The 25,391-nt window shown below is 45.6% G+C and overlaps 1 protein-coding gene and 1 long non-coding RNA gene across 2 annotated transcripts in view; one reads left to right on the forward strand and one right to left on the reverse strand.

Annotated features, from left to right (window-relative positions):
* Positions 1 to 6,059: 6,059 nt before the first annotated feature.
* mfsd11 (major facilitator superfamily domain containing 11) overlaps positions 6,060 to 25,391 on the reverse strand; it is a 31,099-nt gene continuing 11,767 nt past the window's right edge. The window contains exons 2-16 of the mRNA XM_056288027.1: positions 14,824 to 14,887; positions 13,125 to 13,191; positions 12,783 to 12,944; positions 12,605 to 12,660; positions 11,497 to 11,604; positions 11,288 to 11,367; positions 11,085 to 11,181; positions 10,898 to 10,956; positions 10,534 to 10,693; positions 9,918 to 9,961; positions 9,756 to 9,821; positions 9,470 to 9,595; positions 9,114 to 9,288; positions 8,734 to 8,869; positions 6,060 to 7,949 (exon numbers count right to left, since the gene is read on the reverse strand). Coding sequence (XP_056144002.1) covers positions 7,788 to 7,949; positions 8,734 to 8,869; positions 9,114 to 9,288; positions 9,470 to 9,595; positions 9,756 to 9,821; positions 9,918 to 9,961; positions 10,534 to 10,693; positions 10,898 to 10,956; positions 11,085 to 11,181; positions 11,288 to 11,367; positions 11,497 to 11,604; positions 12,605 to 12,660; positions 12,783 to 12,878 — 1,365 coding nt within the window. The 5' untranslated portion in view covers positions 12,879 to 12,944; positions 13,125 to 13,191; positions 14,824 to 14,887 and the 3' untranslated portion in view covers positions 6,060 to 7,787. The remainder of the gene's footprint in view (positions 7,950 to 8,733; positions 8,870 to 9,113; positions 9,289 to 9,469; positions 9,596 to 9,755; positions 9,822 to 9,917; positions 9,962 to 10,533; positions 10,694 to 10,897; positions 10,957 to 11,084; positions 11,182 to 11,287; positions 11,368 to 11,496; positions 11,605 to 12,604; positions 12,661 to 12,782; positions 12,945 to 13,124; positions 13,192 to 14,823; positions 14,888 to 25,391) is intronic.
* On the forward strand, positions 13,844 to 15,935 carry LOC130119511 (uncharacterized). Its single transcript, XR_008810851.1, has 3 exons — positions 13,844 to 13,876; positions 14,546 to 14,612; positions 15,886 to 15,935. It is a non-coding gene; the product is annotated as an uncharacterized LOC130119511 (long non-coding RNA).

A 25,391-nucleotide genomic window follows, 5' to 3' on the forward strand; every position in this document is an offset into this window, starting at 1 on the left:
TTTTTTCTTTTCGTTTCTTTTCTTTTTTTTTTAAACAAACGAGTTTATTTTCATGGTTTTGCCATCGTGCATATATCAGTTACGATATTGTTTTACATAATGGTTTACTTTGGGGAGTTTTGAACACGGGACCACCACCAGACATAACTTTACAATGGGGTCTTATGGGACAACCAAACATGAGCCTTAAACCTGTCCTATGGAAAAGAAAAAAACGAACAAACAAATGAACAATAACCTGGGCGTCCGGGTAGCGTGGCGGTCTATTCTGTTGCCTACCAACACATGAACCGTCGGTTCGAATCCCCGTGTTACCTCCGGCTTGGTCGGGTGTCCCTGCAGACACATTTGGCCGTGTCTGCGGATGGGAAGCCGGATGTGGGTATCTGTCGCGGCAGTTCCTGTGGTTGCCCCCCTTAATTCGCTACATTGGTGTCAGAAGTGGGATAGTGAGACCGTGAGGTCATCGGAAGCGTATGCGCCCAGAGGCGTGAAGGAGCTGATATGCTTAAGCGCGGGGACGCGCTTCCCGAAGGAGAGGGGTAATGTAACGTGCATGGATAAGTAGACACGTTGGTTGACGGGTTGACCCTTTAGTCGAGCCGTTAGCGATGTCTCCCGCAGTAAGGGCGATACGGGTTCGCGTCCCGGCCGCGGCAGTTCCTGTAGTTGCCCCCCCCCCCCCCGATTTCGCTACAATATGATAACCGATATGCACGATGGCAAAAACTACAAACTCCCACGACCCAAAGTTGCGAGAAAACCGAATCATCCTTAACAGCAATACGTTTACTTGTGTCAGCGACGTGCTTCCCTTTGGACCGGTCTCACCTCCTGCAGTGGTGCCGGAGCTCCTTGACCTCTTCCTTTAGCTTGTCTCTGACTGCTTCACATGGTAGATCTCTCTCAGCAGGTCCTGGATAAGTGCCATGGACTGAGATACAACAAAGGGAACAGCGTAAATCTAATCGTTAAACACACAATTCCAGTTGTTTGCTCCACACAGTAATAGCAAATCCTTAATCAAGGTGTTGGATATGCTGTAACTCACAACATGCAGTGTGAATTACAAAAAAAAAAAGGCTTTTCGCTGTGTGGCCAAACATCCTTGCTTCGTTTTGTACACATAATAAGCATGTAACAGGCTTAAATAACGTGTTTTGATCCCTTGGTGGGATTCTGGGAGACTGATATGGGAACTCTTACGGACACAGGCAAGACCCCCACCTGACAACTGCCAGCTTTGAAGGTCCCCCAACAACCTAAATTGAAAAGTGTCTCGAGAATCCTCCCCCGGGGGAGAGGTTTTCCAGGACGTGAGCGGATATTGACAAAAGGGACGCGGCATTTCAAAGGTTTATACGCGAAACACATCAAACTTTTACAGTTTTCAGATACGGTGTCCCAGGTCTGAGGAAAGCGGGACTCCAGGGTTTTTCCAGGTTAAATAGTCACAATTAAGCACGCTCTTTACCTAGCCTATTTGATTTTCCTGTGAGGCATTGTTGGCAGGCTAAATTGTGGAATTCCAAATCAGGAATCTATTGTTTGTGTGCGCGCGCGTGCGTGTGAGAGCGTGTGCTACAAACACAAGCCCAAACAAAGGAAATTCCTGAGGTGCGTCTGAATATACTGACCGAGCTGTTGTTGCATGTTTGGAGGTAGTGTTTATAACTTGTGTCAAATGTGCCCAGACATGAAATGATGCATAGCGACCCCACACGGCTTCACGGCCTTTCACCAAGTCAGGCTCAATAACTAACAGGTTGTAAATAAGTGAGCTATAAAATGGAAATATGGCCCACTGTAATCTCTTGGGAGGCGTACCCTCTAATTAATTACATTTGCATGTAAGTTTATCCAGGTGTCACATCCCCGGCGGCATTTGTGCATTTGAAGCATCAAAACCGAGGACAACAAAATACAGAGAAAAGTTGCAAAACAGTACGTCAACACAATGTCTACACAGCGACAGAGGATGCAATAGGTTCAACAGTAGTCCTCGGCCAAAGAAAAGGTTGCGGTATTAGTTTCTGTTTCTGTTATTCTGTAATCCGTACTTTTGTTAGAAATAGTAAGCCATTAACCAGGCCTGACTAACAAAGCTGGTGGTCATGAATCCCTCTACAGCGGCGTGAACACGGTAAACCACTCGGCTGACTTAACAGAACCAGAACAGGTGACACGGGGGTCATGGTCCAACTGACCCCCCCCCCCAATAAAAACTAATTCCCCTGACAAACCAAGGTTAAACCCTGGCAAAGGGTCCGACATCTATGACACACAGCGTACAGTTATTGCCCCAGCCTGCAGCGGAATGACTTTGTGTCTGCAGACAAACTATGCTCGCAGAGGACATGAATGATTCAGGTGGGTTTTTCAGAGATGAGCATCGCCTGCACCTGCCCGACGTCCCGCTTTTCACCCGGGAGCTATTCATGCCTTGACAACCAGAGTCATCTCTGCAGGGACTAATTACCCCTTATGGAAGCCAGAGAGAGAGAGAGAGAGAGAGGAAGAGAGAGAGAGAGAGAGAGAGAGAGAGAGAGAGAGAGAGAGAGAGAGAGAGAGAGAGAGAGAGAGAGAGAGAGAGAGAGAGAGAGAGAGAGAGAGAGAGAGAGAGAGAGAGAGAGAGAGAGAGAGAGAGAGAGAGGTGACGGCAAATCGTGGCAGTCTCACAGAAACAGCCCAGCCTCTAACACATTTTGCATTGGTCGAACCGTGTCATTGTGTTACTTAATCGTAAACCACTTTGTTTGCTGAAAATAAGAGCCGCATGTTTGAGGTGGTCTCAGGGCGCTCCTGAGCCATTTCAATGACACTTGCAACCTCTCCTTTGATATGGCCTCAGAGAACCTGAACAGAGACGCAGAGAGGGAGAGAGAGAGAGAGAGAGAGAGAGAGAGAGAGAGAGAGAGAGAGAGAGAGAGAGAGAGAGATAGAGAGAGAGAGAGAGAGAGAGAGAGAGAGAGAGCGAGCTGAGAGAGGAGAGAGGGAGAGAGAGAGAGAGGAGAGAGAGAGAGAGAGGGGTCATTTGAGAAGTCGGGGTGGTGCCCATCTCCCATTGTACTCCGGCTCTGTCATCTTTGTCCATGTACGGTGTGCCGAGTAGCCCGGACCGGTCTGAAAGGCCCCAATAATACTCACTGATCATGGTAAGCAGTCACAGAGAAGCACACTGGAAGCAGCTTGGACTGAAATGGGATCAGTTTTTTTTAATTTTTTTTTATAAGTCTTTAGTGATGCATGTCAGGTGTCAGTATTTGTTATCTTCCACTTAGTTTCTGATGGAAAAAAAGTAAACAGCTCAGCTCATGGATAGGCTAACATATGGAATATGTAGTGGCTAACATCAATGCATCCCATAAGTAAGCTGATTTTGTTATCTCCTTTAAATAAAACCTTGAGCTATCTCTTTTCTTGCAACTATGGTCTTTTTTAATCATCGTGGCTCGTCCAACAAAAACCACCAAGACCCAAGTTGCTTCTTTTTTTTTTACAAACCTGTCCCACATTTTAAGATATAGTATATGCTGCATGTATTCAGTATACCTTTTAATGTATTTCTTGCATCTTTTATGCATGTAGCATCTATGCTCTGTGTATTTTAACCCATTAAGATGCCTCTTGATTTCTGAGCTCAAGACCAAAAATGGTGTTCCCAAACTAACTGGGCTGTTGCTGTTGACCACTTTTAGAATATACTATGCACACAATCATGGTCTCTGCAGAAAGGCAACCCTTTGTAGAGTGTTCCTGGGGTGTCAGATTTGACCTGTGTTACTGTTAAGAAGTTCCAGAAGCTCGCGGTGCTCACGAACACAGTGTCAATTGAATTACTTGCCTGAAAAAGAGGATCTGAGTGAAAATGGATTCCTTTGGGTTTGAGTCTTTTAGCTCTGTGACTCCATGACAGCTATACCAAGTTGCCTCTTAAAATCTGATTGCAACGCAGCAAAATGTGGGCATCTTACATTATTTTCCACATGGATATGTATAGGTGGATCTCCAAAATGCCATTTGGAGACTTCAGATGGCCACTTTGTGCTAAATCTAACGCGCATTTTTTTATCTAGATGTGTGACTAGGTGTATGTGTACACTTTTGTCATTTTTTGTGTATTTTTATGCAGCGTCATATGTCTGATGATCTTAACTTGAATATTTCTCATGTTGCCTGTTAATGTGAAGTGCGCTGAGGCCTTGCTGTTGATAATGCATTCTAAATAAAGAATTAATTGACCTGACATTAACCCAGCTTGGTGACATAATAGCCCCCCCCCCAACTCCTCTTATAAATCACGGATGAAATTACGTGTCAATCTGAGAGAATTTGCCTTTCGCCTCGAGGAGGAGCCTCACCTGGGAAATGCCGTCCTCATTGGACTGGATCTTGCGGCGGAGCTGCATCAGCTGCCACATGTCGTCGACAGGTGTGCTTGAGGATGAGGTGGGCTGCAGAAAATCGGTCCCGGTCGGCAGGCTTTCCACCATGGCAATTTGTTTCTCGATCTGCCTCAGTTTTTCCTCCATGTGATGATAGTAAGGGACACCGGTAGCAGCGGTAGTACTACCAGTAGGTGCAGCCTTCTCACTGGGAGATCTGGTTTGGGGCTGGCAGTAAGGAAGCTGCGACGGGGGGTCCTCTGGATTCCAGGCAATGGTCACATTTTGGATTTTCAAGTGTCCCAAAATGGCATGAAGGACAGCGTGCAAGGCGTTGAAGTTGACAGCTCCCACTTCGGGAGTGCCAATCGATAAGTTGACCAAGTTACACAAACTGATGTCGCCTGACATGGCTTTCTAGATTCTACCCGGAATGCATAACTAGAAAGGCATAACACAAGACGATATCCAGCGTCTTTACAGGCTACGATAGGCCTATATATAGACTGTTATCCTCTGAAATTTAACTAACACGCACGATTATTAAGAATTCCTACCAACCGATTAAGGTCGGTGCGTGTGGCTGTCAGGTGATGCTTTGCATTGGAGTCGATTCTGATCAAATAAAAATAACCGTATATATTTGAGGCAGTCTCAAAACAGATTAACTAGCCTACACATTGTATTTCTTCCGTCCAGGTGAGGTTTCTAGCCTATAGTGTCACAAGCAATCTTTGATATTGTTTTAGGTCTAGTTCTTATTGCCCACGACCACCGTGGAACTCTATTGGTCGTTTCGGTTCTCTGCTCTGACTGGCTGCGGTCCGTCCGTTGCATCCCACGTTGACTCGCAGCGTCCCGGTGTTCTGTCAAAACTTGCGACCTTCGAAAATTGTGACCATGGTTGCCCTGGACACGCAGGGAAAAAAGGAAGAAGAAAAAAAGAAAGCGCCACCTCCACTGTCGTCGATAGATGCCGTGCTGGAAGGGACAACACTCCTTACCTTAACCCAGAGCTAACCAGGAGGTGGGAGGAGCTGGAGGTGTCCGCGACTCCGCTGCCACTCTCTTGGATTGTTTTGCGTAGCTAGTTTAACCGTGGTCATGATTTTCGACGGTCGCAGATTTTGGTGCAGCACCTGGTCTCTAAGCGACGTGAGTGAGAGATGTGCTTGTTAATTAAGCTCCTCACCTTTTTCGATAACTACTGACATCGTTGCTGAAGGATGATATAATTCATCATATGTCCAACCTCTAACATCTTTACCTTTAAGAAATCATTGGTGTTAATTTTTTTTGCGGACTTTTTGTTGTGTCTAAGCCGCTACAGCACCATGGCAACTAAATCTTTATATTGGCTTAGGTGAGGTGGCCAATGAGGGACCACTGTTTTTTTTTGGGGGGGGGGGGGTGGCATTCAAATTGTTCTTAAAATGTAGTGTATTCTTTACAATATGACTAAAGCTTCTACATGTAGTTGTGTACAAATTACACTTTGGATGGCATATTAATCCCGTTTGAAGTCGTGAATTGAAAATATCGCGCTCAAGCCATATAAGAAGTTTGCAGGCAGTTCTGTGGTAAAGTAACGAATTACCTAAAATTAAGCCCAGGCCATAAAATGTGTTGTAAGAATTGTGAGAATGTTGATCCGAGACCAATGAGGTTATCACAAAGTCGGCTTTATTCCCCTTTTGTCCACCCCCGAGATCCTCCCTCGGGTAGTTGAGCAAGAGTGTAAGACTTTTTTTATAAATACGATTTGAGTAAAACCAAATCTGAGGTGAACCTAACCTCAACTAGACCCCTTTCGAGAAGTCGTTTTATATGATGCCAGCCTGTTGTCTAGAACATCTGGAAAATGTAAAAAGTAAACATTCAAAACATTTTATTGCTAATAAAAACAGAAAAGCATGAAAATCCAGTTGTCATCCTCAATTATTATTACATTCAAGTATAAAATCATCTTCATAGTAGGTCTAAACATCTGATTCCCTTAATGTCCCGAGAGATTGACAGATTGCATCCAACCCAGTTGTGGTACTCTATACTATGTAAACACACCTTGAGCCAAACCGATCTTCAGCTCCAATCTGCATTACAACAAACAACACATGGCCCTCAGAGAGGGTGATTCATCAACTTACATTTTCAACAACAATAAAAAAAAACCAGCATGCTAAATGTAGTTTATCTTGTGCCCTGTCCAAAAAAAAAAAAAACATTATGAGAAGACATGTTTCTGACACTGCTCATACAATTCAAATAGTGTATTTGATGTGAAAATTGTCAGAAATATAAATATGTCAGAATTGGCATTTACTACTCTAACTGTGCAGCAACCCGTGTGTTATGAAGACAAAAAAAAAACTCAAGGTGCCTCTTGTTCCCAAAGTGACACTAAGATTCAGTTCCTTCATAATCTACAATGAGCGTAAAGAGAGAGGGGTAAGAAAGGGGCCAAGGAAAAGAAAAGGACTGTATTCTTGGACACAACCCAAACACAGCATCAGTTGATTTCTTCTGCTCCCACTGCAGTTGCACTCTTTAAACCACCCAACGGTCCATGAAATGCAGAGCCAGAGTTTCCTTAAGACAACAGGCACCCACTAGCCAGCAGGATCTCCGGACTAAACCATTTAAATAGTACATAATTAAACCCAATCACAAAGAAAGAAAGGTAAACATTTACCACACAGTACACATACCGGGGTAGACATGGATTTTATAATGGCAAACACAAATGTAGAGCTGGGAGTTGAAATGTAGCTTCCTGATCATTTTTCCATTTGGTGTCTTAGAGCGTACATCCTTGCACAGTTAGATGGCACAAGTAATGCAAGGCCTGATTAGACTGTTAAACATGTCCGCTGTATACATCAGACCCGCACACTTCAGTTCAAATGAAGACCTTCATTGTGATGGCAAATTACTCAGTGAAATTGGCAACTTTGGCGTTTCACAGCAGTCTCTAAGTCGTGACAGCTGAGTTTTATACTGCACACCAGCAAGGACAATATGATATCAGCTGAACATCTTCTATAAGTTACAGGACAATAGATAAGTAAAGGAAAGAGGGGAGCTAACAGATGTGGATAATCAAGGCTCCTCTCTGCAGAAATCTAATTGTTCCATGTAGCTTAGTGTGAAACACAGTTCTGACACGGTCCCTTGTACTTCAGTTAAAAAAAAAAAAACAGTATCAATGGTATTGCAGACTAGATGGCTCTCCAGAAACTAGAGACATTACAATGTTGGTCTAGCTTTTAGAGACTGAGGTTGTTCAGCCAGGAAGCCATCCAAGAGGAAGCTGGGATATTCCCCGGACGTGGAATAATTGCCGAACGACTCCTTTAACAGCAAATGGTACTTTTGACTGTAGCCCCCCTGCTTATGTAGTAATCAGATGCTGTCATAGTCCGAGTTCCGCTTGCTGGACACCACCTGCCACTCAGCCGCAAAGAAGGACAACGAGCCCAGGAAACCAACCACCACCAGGATGAGCAGCTGCCAGTGCAACACCAGATAGTTACTGTAGAAGAAGGCCAGAGCTGCCATGATGGACTGCAGAGGAGAAGGATGCCACATTACAATGAGGTACCAAACTGGAAGGTAGATCCCCACATGACTGCGACGATAATCAAAGTACATTTAGCACACCAACATCAACTGACTCTTTAGGTTTTTTTTTTAATGTCTGAAGCGTTTCATGAGCATGCTACCATGAGCACTTTTTTTTTTTGGATTTTCATCCCTTTTTCTCCCCAACTGTACCTGTGCAATTACCCCACTCTTCTGAGATGTCCCAGTTGTTGCTCCACCCGCTCTGCCGAGCCGGGGAGGGCTGCAGACTACCACATGCCTCCTCCGATACATTTAGAGTCGCCAGCTGCTTCTTTTCACCTGACAGTGAAGAGTTTTGCTAGAGGAACGTAGCACGTGGGAGGATCACGCTATTTCCCCCAGTTACCCCTCCCCCCCAAACAGGCACCCCGACCGACCAGAGGGGGTGCTAGTGCAGCGACCAGGACACATACCCACATCCGGCTTCCCACCCGCAGACATGGCCAATTGGGTCTGTAGGGACGCCCGACCTATCCGGAGGTAACACGGGGATTCAAACCAGGATCCCCGTGTTGGTAGGCAACGGAATAGACCGCTACACTCCCTGGACACCCCTCTTTAGTTTTTTTAACGTGTGAAGATTTTCATGCGCATGCTACCATAAGCACTTTTATTATTTGTAATCAACTTTCCTAGTCCAATAACACAAGTGATATCAACATGGCTCTTTGTCAGTAAAATAAACCGGTGCTGGCTAGTAGTAGTTTGTGGAATTTCACCGTACCTGAATGAACTTGAAGACGGCGAAGGCGGGGGCGCTGTCTTCACGGAACATGAAACCCACAATGCTGAGCAGCTGAGTGTTGAAGCAGCTATCTCCCAGGCCCAGCAGGAAGCTACACAGCAATGCCACCTCAACACTGGGGCACCCAGCAAGCACACAGAGACAGAAAGACAATGAAAGGGAGAGACGGAGAGAACACAATCTCAGGTTACCACAGCACCAATAGAAACTCTGAGGTCAAAGGAGAAGTGATACAACGCACTTCTGCTGCCATCGACAAATCATGTCAAAAGGACAAAGGCGATGTCCCCTCCTCTGGGATACTATTGATATAATCAAATGTTAATGGTCTATCTCTCTGAGCCCTGTGTACTTTGTACCTGGGAGTGATGTAGGCCTGTAGATCTGTTCCTTCCTCTGGGGCCATAGGAGCGTCGCAGGCGATGTTGAGGAAAATCAGGTAAAATGCAACAAAGTGGGTGATGAGCCCCAGGATCACCACCGGGTTCCTCCCAAACCGGTTGCACTTGTTCAGCATCCCAAACATGCCACCTCCTGGCCATGTAGGGAGCCACACCACCAAAATAAATAAATACATAAACTCAAGGACATTTCTGTCATCGGTACACTATTCCCTTGTTCTGTGGCATTTCCATCCTACACTTTAATGTGATATACTGAGTAATAAAAATGAAAAGGAGGGGATTAACGCTGCAGCACAACACAGCAGACTCACCCAAAATCTCTCCCAAGCCAATAAAAATCCCTGAGACGCCAATCAAACTTTTGGCATCTTTCCCAAACCGTGTCATGGCTCCAATACACGTCCCATAAACTCCACTGTAAAAGGTCAACTCCAAACCTGTGAAACCAAGAGGGAGCAGGGGTCAAGAATACAATCTTACCTGATACTTTCCTGTCCTCCATTTTGTATAGTCCAGTTCAGTTCTATGATTGTGTTTGCTGTGCATTTTGATGATAACACACTATTTGCCACAATGTATGACAGAAGAGCTACTGACCTGTGTATGCAATGGAAGTGCTCAGTAACAGCATCTCTTTGGTGACTGACAGTTTACATGCTTTGACTGTAACGAGAGAGACCGTGCGTCGTGTATGAGATGTTTACGTCCGATCAGCGGCAAAAACTTTCATTTACAACACACCGCGGCTTATGAACTTACCAAAAGCATCCACAGCCTGGGAGAGGAGGACTCTGCTGGGCGTTCTGCAAAAAGGAGTTCATAAACATAATCAACAAGAGAAACATAGTCACCATGATGGCACATATATTTCAGTAAGAATGTCCAATTTGGAAAGCCCCCCCCCACCCCCAAAATAGCACCAGAAGGGATTTTTACCAGTGACCATAGTTGTTTTGTTGATTATGATTTAGTATTGAAATGTATAACTTTTGACACTACAAAGACAATAGTTTTGATACTGAAGTCTACAATAATAATCATTTTTCTCAAAAATTATCTGTAACAGTTCATTTCTAGTGAGTTATTACTTGTGCAACTGTTGTATTTTGTAAAGTTTATCTTACCTTATAGAGAAAAACAATGAAACAGTATAATTAGACAATGACCTTTAGCAGGGACTTTTTTCTTTAGAGAATTCCCTTTCAAATCCATCTCCGAACTTGACTTGGTTGTCATGGCTACATTATAGCAAAGGTTTGAACGAGAACATGTATGAGGGGCGACAAAGGGGTAGTGTTTACAGTAAAAGGTCACCTCCTCTTCGGTGCTTTTCCAACAGAGACTACCATTTCTCATCGCAGCGCTGTACACTCACCCGGCTACAGAGCTGCTCTCGAGGGAATCGGTCTGCAGCAGGGACTCTGACGCCTCGGAGGACGCAGCCTCGGGATCGGGCTTCCGGATCAGAAAGAATAGGAAGCAACCAACCAGACTGATGACCGTGAGAGAGATGAACACTGTCTGACGGTCTTTTTCTGAGACACATTAAAAAAAAAAAAAAAAAAAAACCCACCAAACATGAGTCAGATGCTTAAAATGAGATCGCTGCCGAGAAGTGTCCCTCAGAGGGAGAACACAGCCATATATAAATAACAACACGATCTATGAATAGCAGCAAAAACACACTCATTGAAGATGGTAATTTGAAAAGGTAGAGATCAAATAAAAATCCAAAATACCTGTTATGTGAACATGTCCATGCCACGCGAAATATATGTACAAGTTTCCAAAGAATAAACTGTTGAGAGATAAAGAATGTTGAGAAAATCTTCCAAATGTGTGACAGTATGACTTAAGCATGCAGTTAGTAGTAATAGTAGTCAGAAAAAGTAGTAGGGTCAGATAAGGGGCAACAACAAGCGTCACCTGAATTGCAACAAGGCCCAAAATATACCACTGTTTCTTCCAATGGTGGAATCAGTGGAGTTGATAGCTAGCACATTTCCCTGAGCTGTCCACAGCACTGGATTAAAAAGACCATACATCAATATTACACAGATTGCAGGAGATTTAACATGTAATAGAATCACATGGCAAGTCAGAAAGGAATAATGATACTGCCACTTTACCTGCTGCTCCAATTCCAACAAACACAGAGGCTGTATAGAAGCTCCAGGTGTAAGGGTAAATGAACATGGCAATGTACCCACTGTGGAAAAAAACACTTAGTATTAGGATATTAGAAGCCTGGCTGAGCACAAATGGCCAAAGTTTACAGGTAACACATAAGCGGGGTTGTTGGGGTTACAGTGGTCAGTGTTGACAAGAGGATACTGACCTGTACAATAATCCACTGAAGAACATGGATAGCTGTGGTCCTATGACAGCCACCACTGAAGGGGCAATAAGGTTGGATGCAGAGAAAACCCCATAGATAATGGACATGCTAGATGTAAGGAATGACAAAACGGTAATAAAATACATGCCATTAATAACCAATGATTTGCAAAGCAAGGTGATTCATAAGAAAATTTTCTTTATAAAATATGAATGCTGACAGACAGGTTGAACAAAGTGACGTTTGCAGACAATTTTGACCAGGTTTATAAAGTCCTGATTACTAATAACCTAAAGGTACAAGTTCTGCTTGTAGCAATGCAATGCAGTCATAAGCAACAGTCATTGATAAATCATCTCAGCTCCATTAAAGTAAATTTAGTTATCCTTCTTCTTCTTCTTCTTTCGGCTTGTTCCCCGTTTTTCAGGGGTTGCCACAGTGGATTTCAGAGTTTCCATCGGTACCATGTGAGGGCACGGTACCAATGGCGGCCGTTGTTAACCCAGGCCTCGACCAATACGGTATAGTTTTGTCAATCCACATATGGATTTGGCAATATTTTACGTCGGATGCCCTTCCTGACATAATCACTAACCTGAGGCCCAATTATACTTCAATGGTAGAATGACTGACCCTGTCTGGGGCACATCCTAGGCAATTATTATATCTATACAATGACTCCCATCTTAACAAGTCATTTCATCTGTTATGGAGCTGTACAATCATTTTTCTTTAAAACCAAAGAGAAAGATCTGTGTGAGAGAAATTGGGTTAGACTTTTCCCTCATGCATATTAAATTGATTTAATAATTTGGTTGGTACCCTGCTTTTTATTGTGTTGTATTAATGTCTCATCACAGGGCACAGATACTCCTTTCTACAAAACTGTCATTCAATGCAAGTGATTGGGAACAAAATAGATTTTCTCAGCTCACTGGTACAATATTTCACTTTTTTAAGAAAAATATAATTCTAGGACAGAATATGAGACTAAATGAATTGTTAAGATGAATGTTTTTGCTGTGTAACATGTGGGCATATTGTGCTTTAGATCAGGATGCCAATGTCAAAAGAGGAAAACTTGATGAAAACACATAAGTGGTATTACCTTGTATATCCAGTACCATGGAACTCAGAGCTGTTAAAGCTCGTGATGATGGTTTGCTGAAAGGATAAAGCGATGGGATTGTTAGTTGTACCACACAAACGGCCTTTAATCACACAAGAAAGAAAGACTGGGTTCCATGTGATCAATGTGAACTTTGTATCATTCATATCCAACTTACCTCTATATTTCCACATGTTTGGAAAGCAGTGAACATAAACATGAACCCAAAGCCAAGGATGATGATGTTCAAAAGTGCCTTCCCCTCTGGACTCATTTTGCAGCGGGTTCCTAGAATTTATAGAATCTGAAATCCAGACGCGTTTGAGCGTCAACAGCTCATCTGAAAATGAAAGAAGAGAAACGGAAATCTGATAATACCGTACTGTGAACAGAAAGAATCACACACTGGAAAATGATTACGAGTCAATGAAGGCTCCGTAATTTGAATGACTCAGAATTGACCTTGGTTATAAGTGTCTTTGACTATGTAGGAAGGCTGGGGTCTGAGAAAATAACTCACCGGTAGTGCTTTGTCTCTTAGGCCAAGTCTGTGAACCAACTCACTGTGCAGCTAGCATCATCGTAAACTGTGAGCGGGATAACCGATAAATCTTGACACTTGTACGCTGTATGTATTTCCAAAGTTATATACGTTATCGTTAATAACACGACCTCGTCCGTCTATTGAGGAAATTAACCCGCTGTTTTCATAGCACCGAGCAGTTCTGACCGAAGTCATGTGAATCAATCAGCTGACTACAGGGCCGCGTTTCAATTCAACTACGGAAGGAAGGCTCGGCCACTTGAAAGATTTGATCAAACGAACAAGGAGAAACACATAAACAGTTAACAAGTCAACGCGCAGCCATCGTGGACCCTGTGGCTTGCCATATTATTGTAAGCCTGTTTGCCTAAATGCACTTGCTTTTTTTTTTAAATTAGCGATTAAACATCTCCGTGCACTGCCCAATTCCACTCACTGCCCAGAAGGAAGTACGTCGCAGAATTTGTGCTTCCCCAAGTTTTTTTTCAGAATCCATCGGTTCCTGTAGAAACTGTAGCGTTGCTTGTAGCGATGGGTGGACCGAACCTGTCGAGTTTTGATACTTTTTGCAAAATATGGCGTCAGTTTCTCAGTCACACCCCGTTATAGTACATGCACGTTCGACAGCTCGTGCTGCCCGTCTCACAAAACTTCTCTTCAATGCATTACCAGTCATTAATGGAGATAAAGTATTATTTTAATGCATTGATTCAGCATCCCAAAGGCATGTAGGTAGGCTATGTACGCGCAATACGATGTTACAGAAATTTCACTTGTGATGTTCTCGTGTGTAATACAAATAGACAGACAACTTATTTAACAAACGCGTAACTTTACTGGACAAGGCCAGGTTCAATGCTTACAGCCGTACTGTGAACTACTGTCTGACTAACTGATTTCTGGGTTCTGCTCACGTAATGTATGGCTGCACATGACGGCAATACGTCACTGTCGTAAATATTAATCACTGTAATGTTGTACATATCCGCGAACATTACATCGCTCCCTTTTTTTTAATGATTAACACCATTGTCTTCACAAACAGGTTATAAGGTCTTACACATAACTGATTCACTTACTATCTGCCATAGCTATATTAATTCTCAATCACGCAGAGACTCTGATACATGCATTTGTTTCATCCAGACTTGATTACTGTAATGTTCGGGTCTCAGGTCTGCCACATTCTAGTACTAAAAGTCTTCAGATGGTTCAGAATGCTGCTGCTAGAATCCTAACTACATCTAGGAAATTTGACCATATTACACCAATTCTGCATTGGCTTCCTATCCATGTTAGATCAGAATACAAGGTGCTTCTGCTTACTTATAAAATCCTAAATGGGCTTGCCCCATCATACCTGTCTGATCTCCTTAAACCTTACATTCTATCTCGAGCTCTTCGTTCTCAGGGCTCCTGTGTGTACCCAAAGTTAAAAAGAAGTCAGCTGGAGGCAGCAGTGGCGTAAGTTTAACTTGAACATGGGGGGGGGGGACACATTTAGCGGGAGGTCAGGGGGTCCTCCCCCTGGAAATTTTGAGCATCACACATTTAATTTCCTACATTCTGGTGAATTTGTATGCACCAATTTGCTCTTTTTCTACATCAATTTATTGTGGAAATGTCTTATTTATGTAAAAGAAAAACAACTTTCTATGTAATTCTCTCATCTTACCCTCTTTTTTGCACCAAAAAAGCACCGGATATCCTCTGTTACTTTCCTCTTGCTCATGTTGACTCTGTGAATGAAAGTAGTAGATGCATTTGAAATAATATAATACCCTTGGCACAAATTGGTTTGTAGATGTACCTATTATGTTATCTCGTGTGCCCGAAATTATCAGTTCAAGTTCATTTCAGCTAACATAAGTGTCTAGGGGCTACTGTTAGCAAGCGCTAGCTAGCTAGTTCGTGAGGGGGTCTGAACTGATAACCCCAAACACAAGTTATAAACTAGATAAGGCTATAATTCATCCGGAAATACGTAAGAAAATCTAACTCAGAAACCCCAAAGGTAAGAAAGGGTGGTGTACTGGGCTAGACAAGCAAGCTGGCTAGCCACGTTACTTACACTCGCTTACACGATCATTCATGCTCCGGTCTCCTGGTTGTCAGGAGCAACTGCAAGACAGCAACGAGGTCGGCAATCCCAGTGGCAAGGTTAAAATGGTATGGTCCAAGCATAGGGGTGTATGAAATCGTTGGAAAACAAGTACGAATGACATTTTAAGTAGTTCGACTGTCTGTGTTGTTATTTTACCTTTTTTTGGCGAGGGAGTTAACATCATTCATGATATATTTTTTGGGCGGGGGGACAAATTCACCTCTTCTAAATATTGAGGGGGACATGTCCCCCGACCCCCCCCATAAATTACGCCTGTAGGTGGCAGAGCCTTTTCCTATCGGCTCCGTTCTTGCGTTCTTGTGGAATAACCTGCCTGCTGCCCATCAGACAATCAGAGTCTGTTGAGTCCTTTAAATCCAAACTTAAAACTCATCTTTTTGCCTTAGCTTAAATTAGTTGATTTTAAGTTGAGCGCTTCACAACCTGTGCTGCATGGCGGGTTGGTTTTCTGTCTCAATGAATTTACCAACCACTGTTCTGCCAACGAGATTATAGAGTATAGATTATGACTAGTTGATGACTTGATTATGACTAATGACTATTGCAAACTGTTCTCTTCTCTCACAGGTCTTTTCTCTCTCTGAATGATGTCTTCTCCTTTCTCTTTTTCAGTGTTTGAATGGGGTCATGTGAGTCTCCCTTGTGTGCACGTGCAGTCGGTTCTCCTCCCAGGTCTCCGTGGTGATGGTGGTCGCCACTTGGACGCTGCCTGCCATTCCCCTTCTCACATCTTATTTTTTTAAATCCATTTTTTTTACATTATGATGCTGGTCGCGTGGCTTGGGTCCTGGACTGTTCCGATGGCGTCTGGACACTGCTTGGCATCCTGTGCATCATAGTCTTCATAAATTTTATAAGTCCATTATAATTCTGTTATCCTCTTTCACTGTTGTATTGTGTAAATTGCATAAACACAACATCTATTGCATGCTGTCCGTCTTGGGAGAGAGATCCCTCCTCTGTTGCTCTTCCTGAAGTTTCTTCCTATTTTTTCTCCCTGTTAAAGGGTTTTTTAGGGAGTTGTTCCTTATCCAATGAGAGGGTCTAAGGACAGGATGTTGTGTTGCTGTTAAGCCCACTGAGGCAAATTTGTAACTTGTGATATTGGGCTATACAAATAAAATTGATTTGATTTGACTTTTGATAAGTCCCACCCCTATGAAGCCTCATTATCAAGATCAGGTAGTGTTGACTCCCGTGTCACTGCTAAGAGTGATAGCCCAGTCCAGCCAACTGAGAGGGTTGCCCCACTCATCGGCCCAAAGTCTCTACTCAAATGTAGCATGGTTGGCTATGCCGTCACTGTCCTTTTTGATACTGGAGCCAATGTGAGCCGCCTTGACCGCACTTGGAAGAATAGGTACTTACCACATCAAGACATTCGGCCCCTCAGCGAACTCCTCAATCAAGACTTTGATGTGACTGCTGTCACGGCAGAGGAAGTGCCATATGACGGATGGGTTGAAGTGGTGTTAAACCTTCAAGGTAATGACGACCTGGACTTATCCATTCGCGTACTCTTCCTAGTGACAGACCCTTAGTTGGCTTTAACGTAATTCAAGAACGTATTAAGAGCAATGAGGGCAGGCCTAAACTCGTGTTCATTCTCACCAGCCTCCTTGCTGGGGCCATGGAAATCGACAGCGTTAGCACAGAGGCTATAATCAGTCTCATCCAGGCCAAGAAGAGTCAAGAGGAACGACATGCCATGGTGAAGGTAGGCTTGAAGGAGCCCAGTAGCTCATGTCAAGTGCCCAGTGCCCGTGGATATTAGCTCTTCTGACTCGCTTGCACTGTTTGAGCCCAAACTCGACAATGTACTGCTGGAACCGCTGAGCATTGGAAAGGGACTAGTAGAAATTCACCAGACGGACAGACCCTTTGTCAGAGCACCTGTGTCAAATCACTCCAAACACAGTATGACCCTGCCCAGCTTAACTGTTTTAGGCAGTATTGAACTCATTGGCAAAGTGATAGCAACAAGCAATTCAGCAGCGAGAACAATACTACCCAAGCGAATACTGCTGACTCTTCATGACCCGCTGCCCACTAAGAAGACCAACCTAAAGCTGCTTTGTGCCACCCACTGGTGAACATCAGCCACTTGACTGAAGAACAGCAGAAGGAGGTCAAATAGATGCTGTATGAAGAGTCCAGAGCTTTTGCTCACGATGAGGGGGACATTGGGGCCATCCCGAGTCTCCAAATGACCATTAACCTCAGGGATAATGTCCAAGTTCAGCGCTGGTATGCCTCGGTGCCGAAGCCACTCTACCAGGAGGTCAAAGAGTATATATCCAAGACATGCTTGTTAGAGGATGGATAGTGAAGTCCAAGTCGCCATTCGCCGCACCTGTAGTTTGTGTTAGAAAACGGGATGGATCCTTAAGACTGTGCATCGACTACAGACTGTTAAATCAAAAGACCGTGCTGGACTGCCACCCACTGCCTCGCATCCAGGACCTCATAGACACTCTAGGAGGCTAGAGCTGGTTCAGCATTCTAGACCAAGGGAAGGCCTATCACCAGGGTTATATGGCTGAAGGGTCCCGACATATGACAGCTTTCATCACCCCTTGGGGGCTGTATGAATGGGCGAGGATCCCATTCGGTCTCTTCGATGCTCCTGCTGCTTTTCAGCGCAGCATGGAGGAGATGCTCGACTCCCTGCGTGATAACTGCTGCATCCCTTATCTGGATGATGTCCTATGCTACGCCAAATCCTTTGCTGACCATGTTAAGGGAGTACGCCAAGTTCTGAATGCTCTACAATGCCTGCGACCCACAAAATGTGAGTTCTTCAAACAGGAGGTCAGGTACGTGGGGAGGCTAGTCTCAGCTAATGGTGTGAGGATTGACCCAAAAGACATCGAAGCTGTCCTGTCACTGAGGGAGAAGAGGCCCAGCACCATCGGGGAAGTCCACAGGCTGGTCAGGTTCCTAAGCTATTATAGAGCATATATTCAGGACTTCTCCTGCATAGCAAAACCCATGTATGAGCTGCTGCAGATGAAGGGGAGGCCCGAGGAGATGCTGAAAAGGTCTAAGAAGGGGAAAGGAGCTCAGCTGCCCTCTAAGACCCCTGTCCAGTGGGACGATGGACACCAGAGAATTCTTGAGCAGCTTATCGACATCCACCAGTGCCGTCTTACCCAGATTTTGAGCTACCCTTCGTGCTTCACACGGATGCATCCGAGCAGGGGCTGGCGCAGTGCTCCATCAGTAGCAGGAGGGAAAACTGCGAGTCATCGCTTATGGTTCCAGAACGCTGTCCCCTGCGGAGAAGAATTACAACCTTCACTCGGGGAAGTTGGACTAACTTGCCCTTTAGTGGTCGTTATGCGAAAGATTCGGGGATTATCTGTTCTATGCACCTCACTTCACCGTGTATATGGACAATAACCTCCTGACATACACAATGAGTACTGCAAAGTTGAATGCGGTCAGCCACCGATGGGTTGGGGAACTGACCGACTTTCGATTTGATGTCAAATATAGGCCCAGAAAGAGCAACATGGACGCTGACACCCTCTCTCGCCTCCCTCTTGGCATGGACAGCTACATCGCTGAGTGCACTGAGGAGCTTACCAGAGACACAGTACAAGCCACATGGGACAGGAGCGAGGCTGCCGAGAAATAAGATGTCGCCTACATCGCGGTCCTTAATCTGGCGCAAAGCCCAGAGCCACTCGTAACTACATCACTACCCACCATTGACCACCACGAAGTACTCATAGCTCAGAAGGAAGACAATGCCATCAGTGCGTTGGTCAAGCTGAAAGAGTCCAAGCCCGTGTTGACGAACGAGGAGCGAATGGTGCTGTGAAGAGACTTATGCATGAGTGGGGTAAACTGTACATCGAGGATGGATTGCTGTACAGGAGATCTGGCAAGCGACAACTGGTTCTGCCAGCAGAACACCAGCCTCTTGTGCTCAAGTGCATCCATAATGACATTGGTCATTATGGGCGTGGAGAGAGAGTAACCAACCTGGCACGGGATCGCTTTTACTGGCCCTTCATGAAATGACACATTGAGACCTGTGTCACTCGAAAGTGCTCTTGCATTAAACAGAAAAAAGTCATTGACCCACATCAGGGCACCAATGGGAAGTATCGCGAGCAGTGCAACACTTGAACTCGTGTCGATCGATTACATGAGTTTGGAACACAGCAAGGGTGGTTATGAGTATATTTTAGTCGTCATTGACCACTTCACGAGATTTGCTCAAGTGTACCCAACGAAAAATAAATCCGGTCGAACTTATGCTCGCGCACCAGAACCCGACCCGTGTGGCGAAACCCAAGACAGACAGACACAGGATGACTTCAAAATCCAAAAGATGGTTTTATTGTGGGAGGGGAATGTATGGTGCGAAAAACGTTCTGTTAGTGGGATGTGTGAATAAACTATGTGTGGTGTCCCGTGGTTTGCGTGTATAACTATGTGTGAGTGTTTTTAGCCTATGTGTGGTGCGGTATGTAAATGACCAGGAGGTGTTGAAATAATGTGCGTGCACCTGGCAAGAAAGTCCAGTCCGTGATCCAAGAGGGGTTGTCCGAGATCCGGGAAGTCGAGTCCGAAAGGAGGGGTCCAGGTAGAGGGACAAGGGGGGAGATCGCAGGAGAGGTCCGGGGAAAAACGTGAAGGTCGCTGGGGACGAGGGAGACGCGGGGAGCCTTTGAAGTCGCGGAGGAAGAGTCTTGGGAGGAAACAGAGACACGAAGATAAGACACTGGGGAATAAACAGAATGCAAGGAACGCTGGAGGGCTTGTCAGAACTTTACCGCAGGGTTCAGTACGTCGAAGCACGGGGTGGTGTTCTGGGAGACTTCTTGTAGAGGGCTGCCTGATTGCCACAGGTGTGCCTGATGGATGATGGCAAACACCTGGTGCAGTGCAGCTCTCGTCTCCTCAGAGCGCGAGCCGAGCGCTCGGATGTTTCCGGCACGTCCGAGCTGGGGGAGTGGCTTGAACGTGCCGGGGAGGCAGCTCGGGGCAGTGTAACCACAACAGAACTGCCGCCAAAAGAATATTCAACGATTTCATTCCTCGTTTTGGAAACCCTGCCAGATTGCACCATGACCAAGGCTGTGAATTTGAGAATTCCTTGTTCAAGACTCTACAACAGCTGGCTGGAGTTGGTCACTCCAGAATGACCCCATACCATCCACAGGGAAACCCGGCTGAAAGGTTCAACCAGACGTTACTCCAAATGTTAAGAACCCTGGAAGAGAAGGAGAAGAGTAATTGGAAGGAGCACTTACCTCAGGTTATACACGCATATAGCTGCACTAAACACGAGACAACAGGCTCCTCATCCCACTATCTCATGTTCGGTCGTCAACCCCGTCTGCCAGTAGACCTACTGTTTGGCCTGTCCACCGAGGAGGAGACTGAGACACCACAGGGCTATGCTAAGAAATGGGCTGCCAGGATGAGGGAGGCCTACCGAGTTGCGACAGAGAACAGTCAACACTCCAGTGCAAGAGGCAAGAGGTATTATGACTGTAATGACCTACTTTTCACTCTCACTGATGATAACACCGTTTCTGAATTAGCCGTGGAACTTCGGCATGTTTATTTCGCTCCATGTATAACGTGCACATAATCCGACTGACCCTCGTCTACTTTCCCACTCCCGTGGCTGCTCTGTTTACTATCCCATAATTCCCTGTGTCCTTAAAGGTGTATTCCTCTAATACTGAACATCACATCCCTCCAACATTCCCAAGAAATTAAACATTACATTCCTGCTATAGGATAGGGGTTGAAGTTTCTTTGTAACAAATCCCACTAGAGGTATTACAACATAAACATTTTTGTTTTTGTTTTTTTGAATTAACGGCATACAAAAACCAAACTAATGCTCCACTACAACACAGTCCAAGGTGTTATGTTATGGCACAGAATCATTAAGGTACTCTGGCCGCTTCACGGCAACCCTTCTTGGGTAGCGAGGGGCACCTGAGGTCACTGGGCCTGACGTTGGGTTGGGTTCATCATTGTAAACAAATTTATTTGGGTCAGTCTCAGTCCGCATGCTGTTGTCCTCTCCCAGTGTACCAGTTGGACCAAGTGTGGGGGACACTCGCTTGAAGTGTGACGCATTTCTTGTCACCACCTGCTGCCCCCGTTGAGCAGTGATCATTGTTCCTTTTGCTGCTGTGACTTGAAACGGTTCCGGATGGAAAAAGGACAGGAATTTGTTCTCTAGTTGCAGTCTTTTCACCAGCACATGGTCACCCACTTTCAGAGCAGGAGATGGGCGACAGAAGTGTTTGTCGTGATGCCCTTTCATCTTCTCTTTTGCTTGTGTGTCTCTGGCTCTCATGAGCTTGTCTGGAACTGTGTTTTGGACATTGGGTAGTGTTGTGCGCACCTGCCTGCTAAAGATGGCTGTGGCAGGTGGTTTCCCAGTGGTGCTGTGTGGGGTTGTTCTGTATGCTCTCAGGAAGCGATTCAGTGCTTGTTGAGTGTTTTTGCATTCAAGTGTGGCAATCTGGATCGTTTTTTTCAACGTTTTCACAAAGCGCTCAACCTCCCCATTTGCTTGGGGCCAATAAGGGGTTATCTTTCTGTGGCGGAAGCCTAGGTATGAAGCAAACCTGGAGAAGTCCTCAGAGTTGAAAGGAGGACCATTGTCACTCTTGACAACTTCTGGGATGCCAAATAATGAGAACATGCTGTCTAGCTTTGGTATAACAGCTTTTGCAGATGTGGTGGACACCTTCTCCACCACCGGGAACCTTGAATAATCGTCCATCACTACAAGTAAGTACTCTCCATTTGGCAATGAGCAGAAATCCACACTCACCTCAGTCCAGGGTGCAGCTGGAAGGGGAGTCATCTGGAGTGGTGCGTGAGATTGTGTTGCGTTTGTCACTGCTTGGCAAGCAAGACAGGTTTTGACGCAGTCTTCTGTCTTTTGGTCTATACCAGGGAACCACACTTTTTCCCTCAAAAGTTTCTTTGTCTTTACCAACCCCTGGTGGCCTTCGTGAGCAATGTCAATCACTCGGTTATGCAGAGATGAGGGTATTACCAGCTTGTTACCTCTGAGAAGGAAATCAGATGTGGACACCATGAGCTCTGACCTCTGTGCATGAAAACATTGGAGGAGTGATTTTTGGGCTGGAGACATGTCTGCTGTCTGTTCCAGAAGAGTGTGCCACTGTCCTGTTCTGGCCGCAGCTATGACCCGCTGAAGGCATGGGTCAGACTGTGTGGCAGTGTGGCTCTCCTGCAGTGTCATAGCGCGGGGAACATCATGGTCAATGATGAAACGCACGTGTGCTTCAGCCAGCTTGGTGGCATGTGTGCTATTCGACTCGTGTGTGTGGACTGGGTGTCTGGAGAAGTAGTCTGCTGGGATACCAACACCTGCCTTGTAGGTCACAGAGAAGTTGAAGTTCTGTAGCTTTAGTAGCCAGCGTTCAATTCTGGGAGGGGGAGAGGAAGATGGCTTGTTAAACATGGGCACCAGCGGCTTGTGGTCAGTAACCACTGTGAATGGGAAACCGAGTAGATATAACTGGAAATGAAGGCAGCCCCAGATTATAGCTAAAGCCTCCCTCTCAGTCTGTGAGTATCACTGTTCTACAGGTGACAGTGTTTTGCTGGCATAGGCAAGTGTGTGCAGTGTACAATCAGAGTTAGTTTGGGTAAGAACAGCCCCTAGGCCTACAGGGCTTGCGTCCACAACAACTTCTGAGTGTTTCGATTGGTCAAAATAGGCCATGACTGTGTCGCTGCTCAGTGCATTTTTCAGTTTGTCAAAAGCTGTCTGGTGGGTTGGGGACCAGTACCACAGCTGGTCTTTCTTTGTGAGCTCTCTGAGAGGCTGTGTCAGGGGAGCTAGACCTGGAATGAAACGACGGCAGTATGTGACAAGGCCAAGGAAACTTCTGACCTCTCCTGGGTTCCATGGGGCTGGGGTCTCCTTGACTGCAGCCACCTTCTTGGGGTCCACTGAGATGCCTTGATCTGAGAATACATATCCGAAAAACTCCACCTTGGTCTTGTTGAAGTCACATTTGTCAGCATTGAGAGTGAGGTTACATTCACTGAGACGCGTAAGGACCGCCTCTAGGCTCTTGTCATGTTCTTCTTGGCTAGTGTCATACACCAGCATGTCATCACTGACATTCAGAACACCCGGGATGTCAGACAGTGTCTCTCTAATGGTGTTTTGGAAAATCTCTGCCGCTGAAGATATCCCAAAGTTGAGTTGTTTGTAGCGCCTCAGGCCCACATGTGTTGTGAAGGTTGTTATGTAGCGGGAGTCAGGATGGAGTTCAATCTGGTGGTAGCCAGCTGTCAGATCAAGTGTGGAAAACACTTTTGCCCCATTGAGGTCTGCTAGAATGTCGTCCACTGTGGGAGTGAGGTGCCTCTCACGCTTGATGGCTTCGTTTGGGCGTCTCATGTTAACACACAGTCTGATTTTTCCTGGTTGTTTGGGCTTTGGAGCAACTACCACCGGAGAGACCCATGGCGTGGGGCCTTCAATACGTTCGATGATGTCTAGCGCCTCTAGTTTCTCCAGCCCCTGTTCCACTAGCTGTCTCATGTGGAAGAGGATGCGCCTGTGTTGTTGAGCCACTGGTTGCATTGTAGTGTCAATGTGGATTTTCACTTGGTGATCCTTGAGCTTTCCAATGCCTTGAAAAACGGTGGGGAATTTTTTTGGAGCATGAGCGGCACACGTACATTGTTGACCAGGCGGACTAGGTCGAGGGCAACTGCTGTCTGGCAGCTTACTACAGGAATCGCTGGCTTGTCGACCACAAATAATGTTTCTCTGACAATTCTGTCTCGAAAGCTGAGTTGTGAGCAGAATTGCCCGCACATTGGCAGAGGCGTGTGGGAGCCATAAGCAAAAATCTGGACTGATGTGTTCTGCAGTACTGGGCGGGCTGGGAGTGATTGAAATGTGCAATAGTCCATTACATTGACTGAGGCTCCTGTATCTACCAGCACTTCGAGAGGCGACCCATTTATCTGAATGGTCTGTTTGGGCGCTGTGATAGCTGGGTCTTTCAGTGTAAAACGATATCTGGGGGAGTGGTCTGTGCTGTCTTCATTGGGACGCGGTGAGTGGGCATTTGATTTTGAGGTGTCATCTGACTGTTGACATTGTACATAGTTCATATTTTGTCTTGGGCGCGACCGGCACATTTTTGAGAAATGCCACAATTGCAACATGCAAGCCCACGTGCTGGGCAGTCACCTTGATGAGGGAATGAGCCACCGCAGTTGAAACACTCACGTCCGTGCGCGCCTGGGGCCGTATGTGCAGGCTGCCGGGTGTAATATTTGCTAGTAATATTTGATTTGCTAATGTCCCTTACGGCTTCCCGTAGCGCCACAACAAAGTCACGTGATGTACGTAACAACGTCAGTCGGAATCCGGTCGGTGAATAAACACCCAGCACGAGAGAAGTCGTCCTTGCTTTATTAATGTTATAAGTTAACATAGCCAGAGGGCACAGATCATTACATGGTGTCAGAGAAGCGGAGTTTAAATACCCAATATGGATTCGTACGGCGTTCCAGCTCCACGGATGGACTGGGAATTGGCGAACTTACCTGAAGCATGGAGACGATTTCGACAAACAACGGAGCTAATGTTCAAGGGCCCCCTGCGCGGGAAGAACGAAGAGGAGAAATGCAGCTACCTCCTGCTCTGGATAGGGGAAAAAGGGCGCGATGTGCACAACACTTGGACACTCAGCGGAGAACAAGCCGAGAAGCTAGAAACGTACTACGATAAGTACACTGAGTACATCACCCCCAAAGCAAACCCGATTTATGCCAGATATAAATTTCATGAAAAGATGCAGGGAGAGAGTGAATCCTTCGAACGATTTGTAACTGAGCTAAAGCTCCTAGTCAAAGACTGTGGCTACCCAAATGCCGACGAGATGGTCAGGGACCGCATCGTGTTTGCCACTAACTCACCCAGAGTGAGAGAAAAGCTACTTAGCCAGGGAGGTGAGCTAACACTAGAGAAAGCCATAGATGTAGCCCGCTCACACGAGCTAGCAAAGCAACAGCTAAAGTCTATGGGCCAGGGCAGCACACATGAAACGGTGCACGCAATAGGCAGAAAGACT

This window comes from Lampris incognitus, chromosome 10 (genome assembly GCF_029633865.1).
Source record: "Lampris incognitus isolate fLamInc1 chromosome 10, fLamInc1.hap2, whole genome shotgun sequence".
Lineage (NCBI taxonomy): Eukaryota > Metazoa > Chordata > Actinopteri > Lampriformes > Lampridae > Lampris > Lampris incognitus.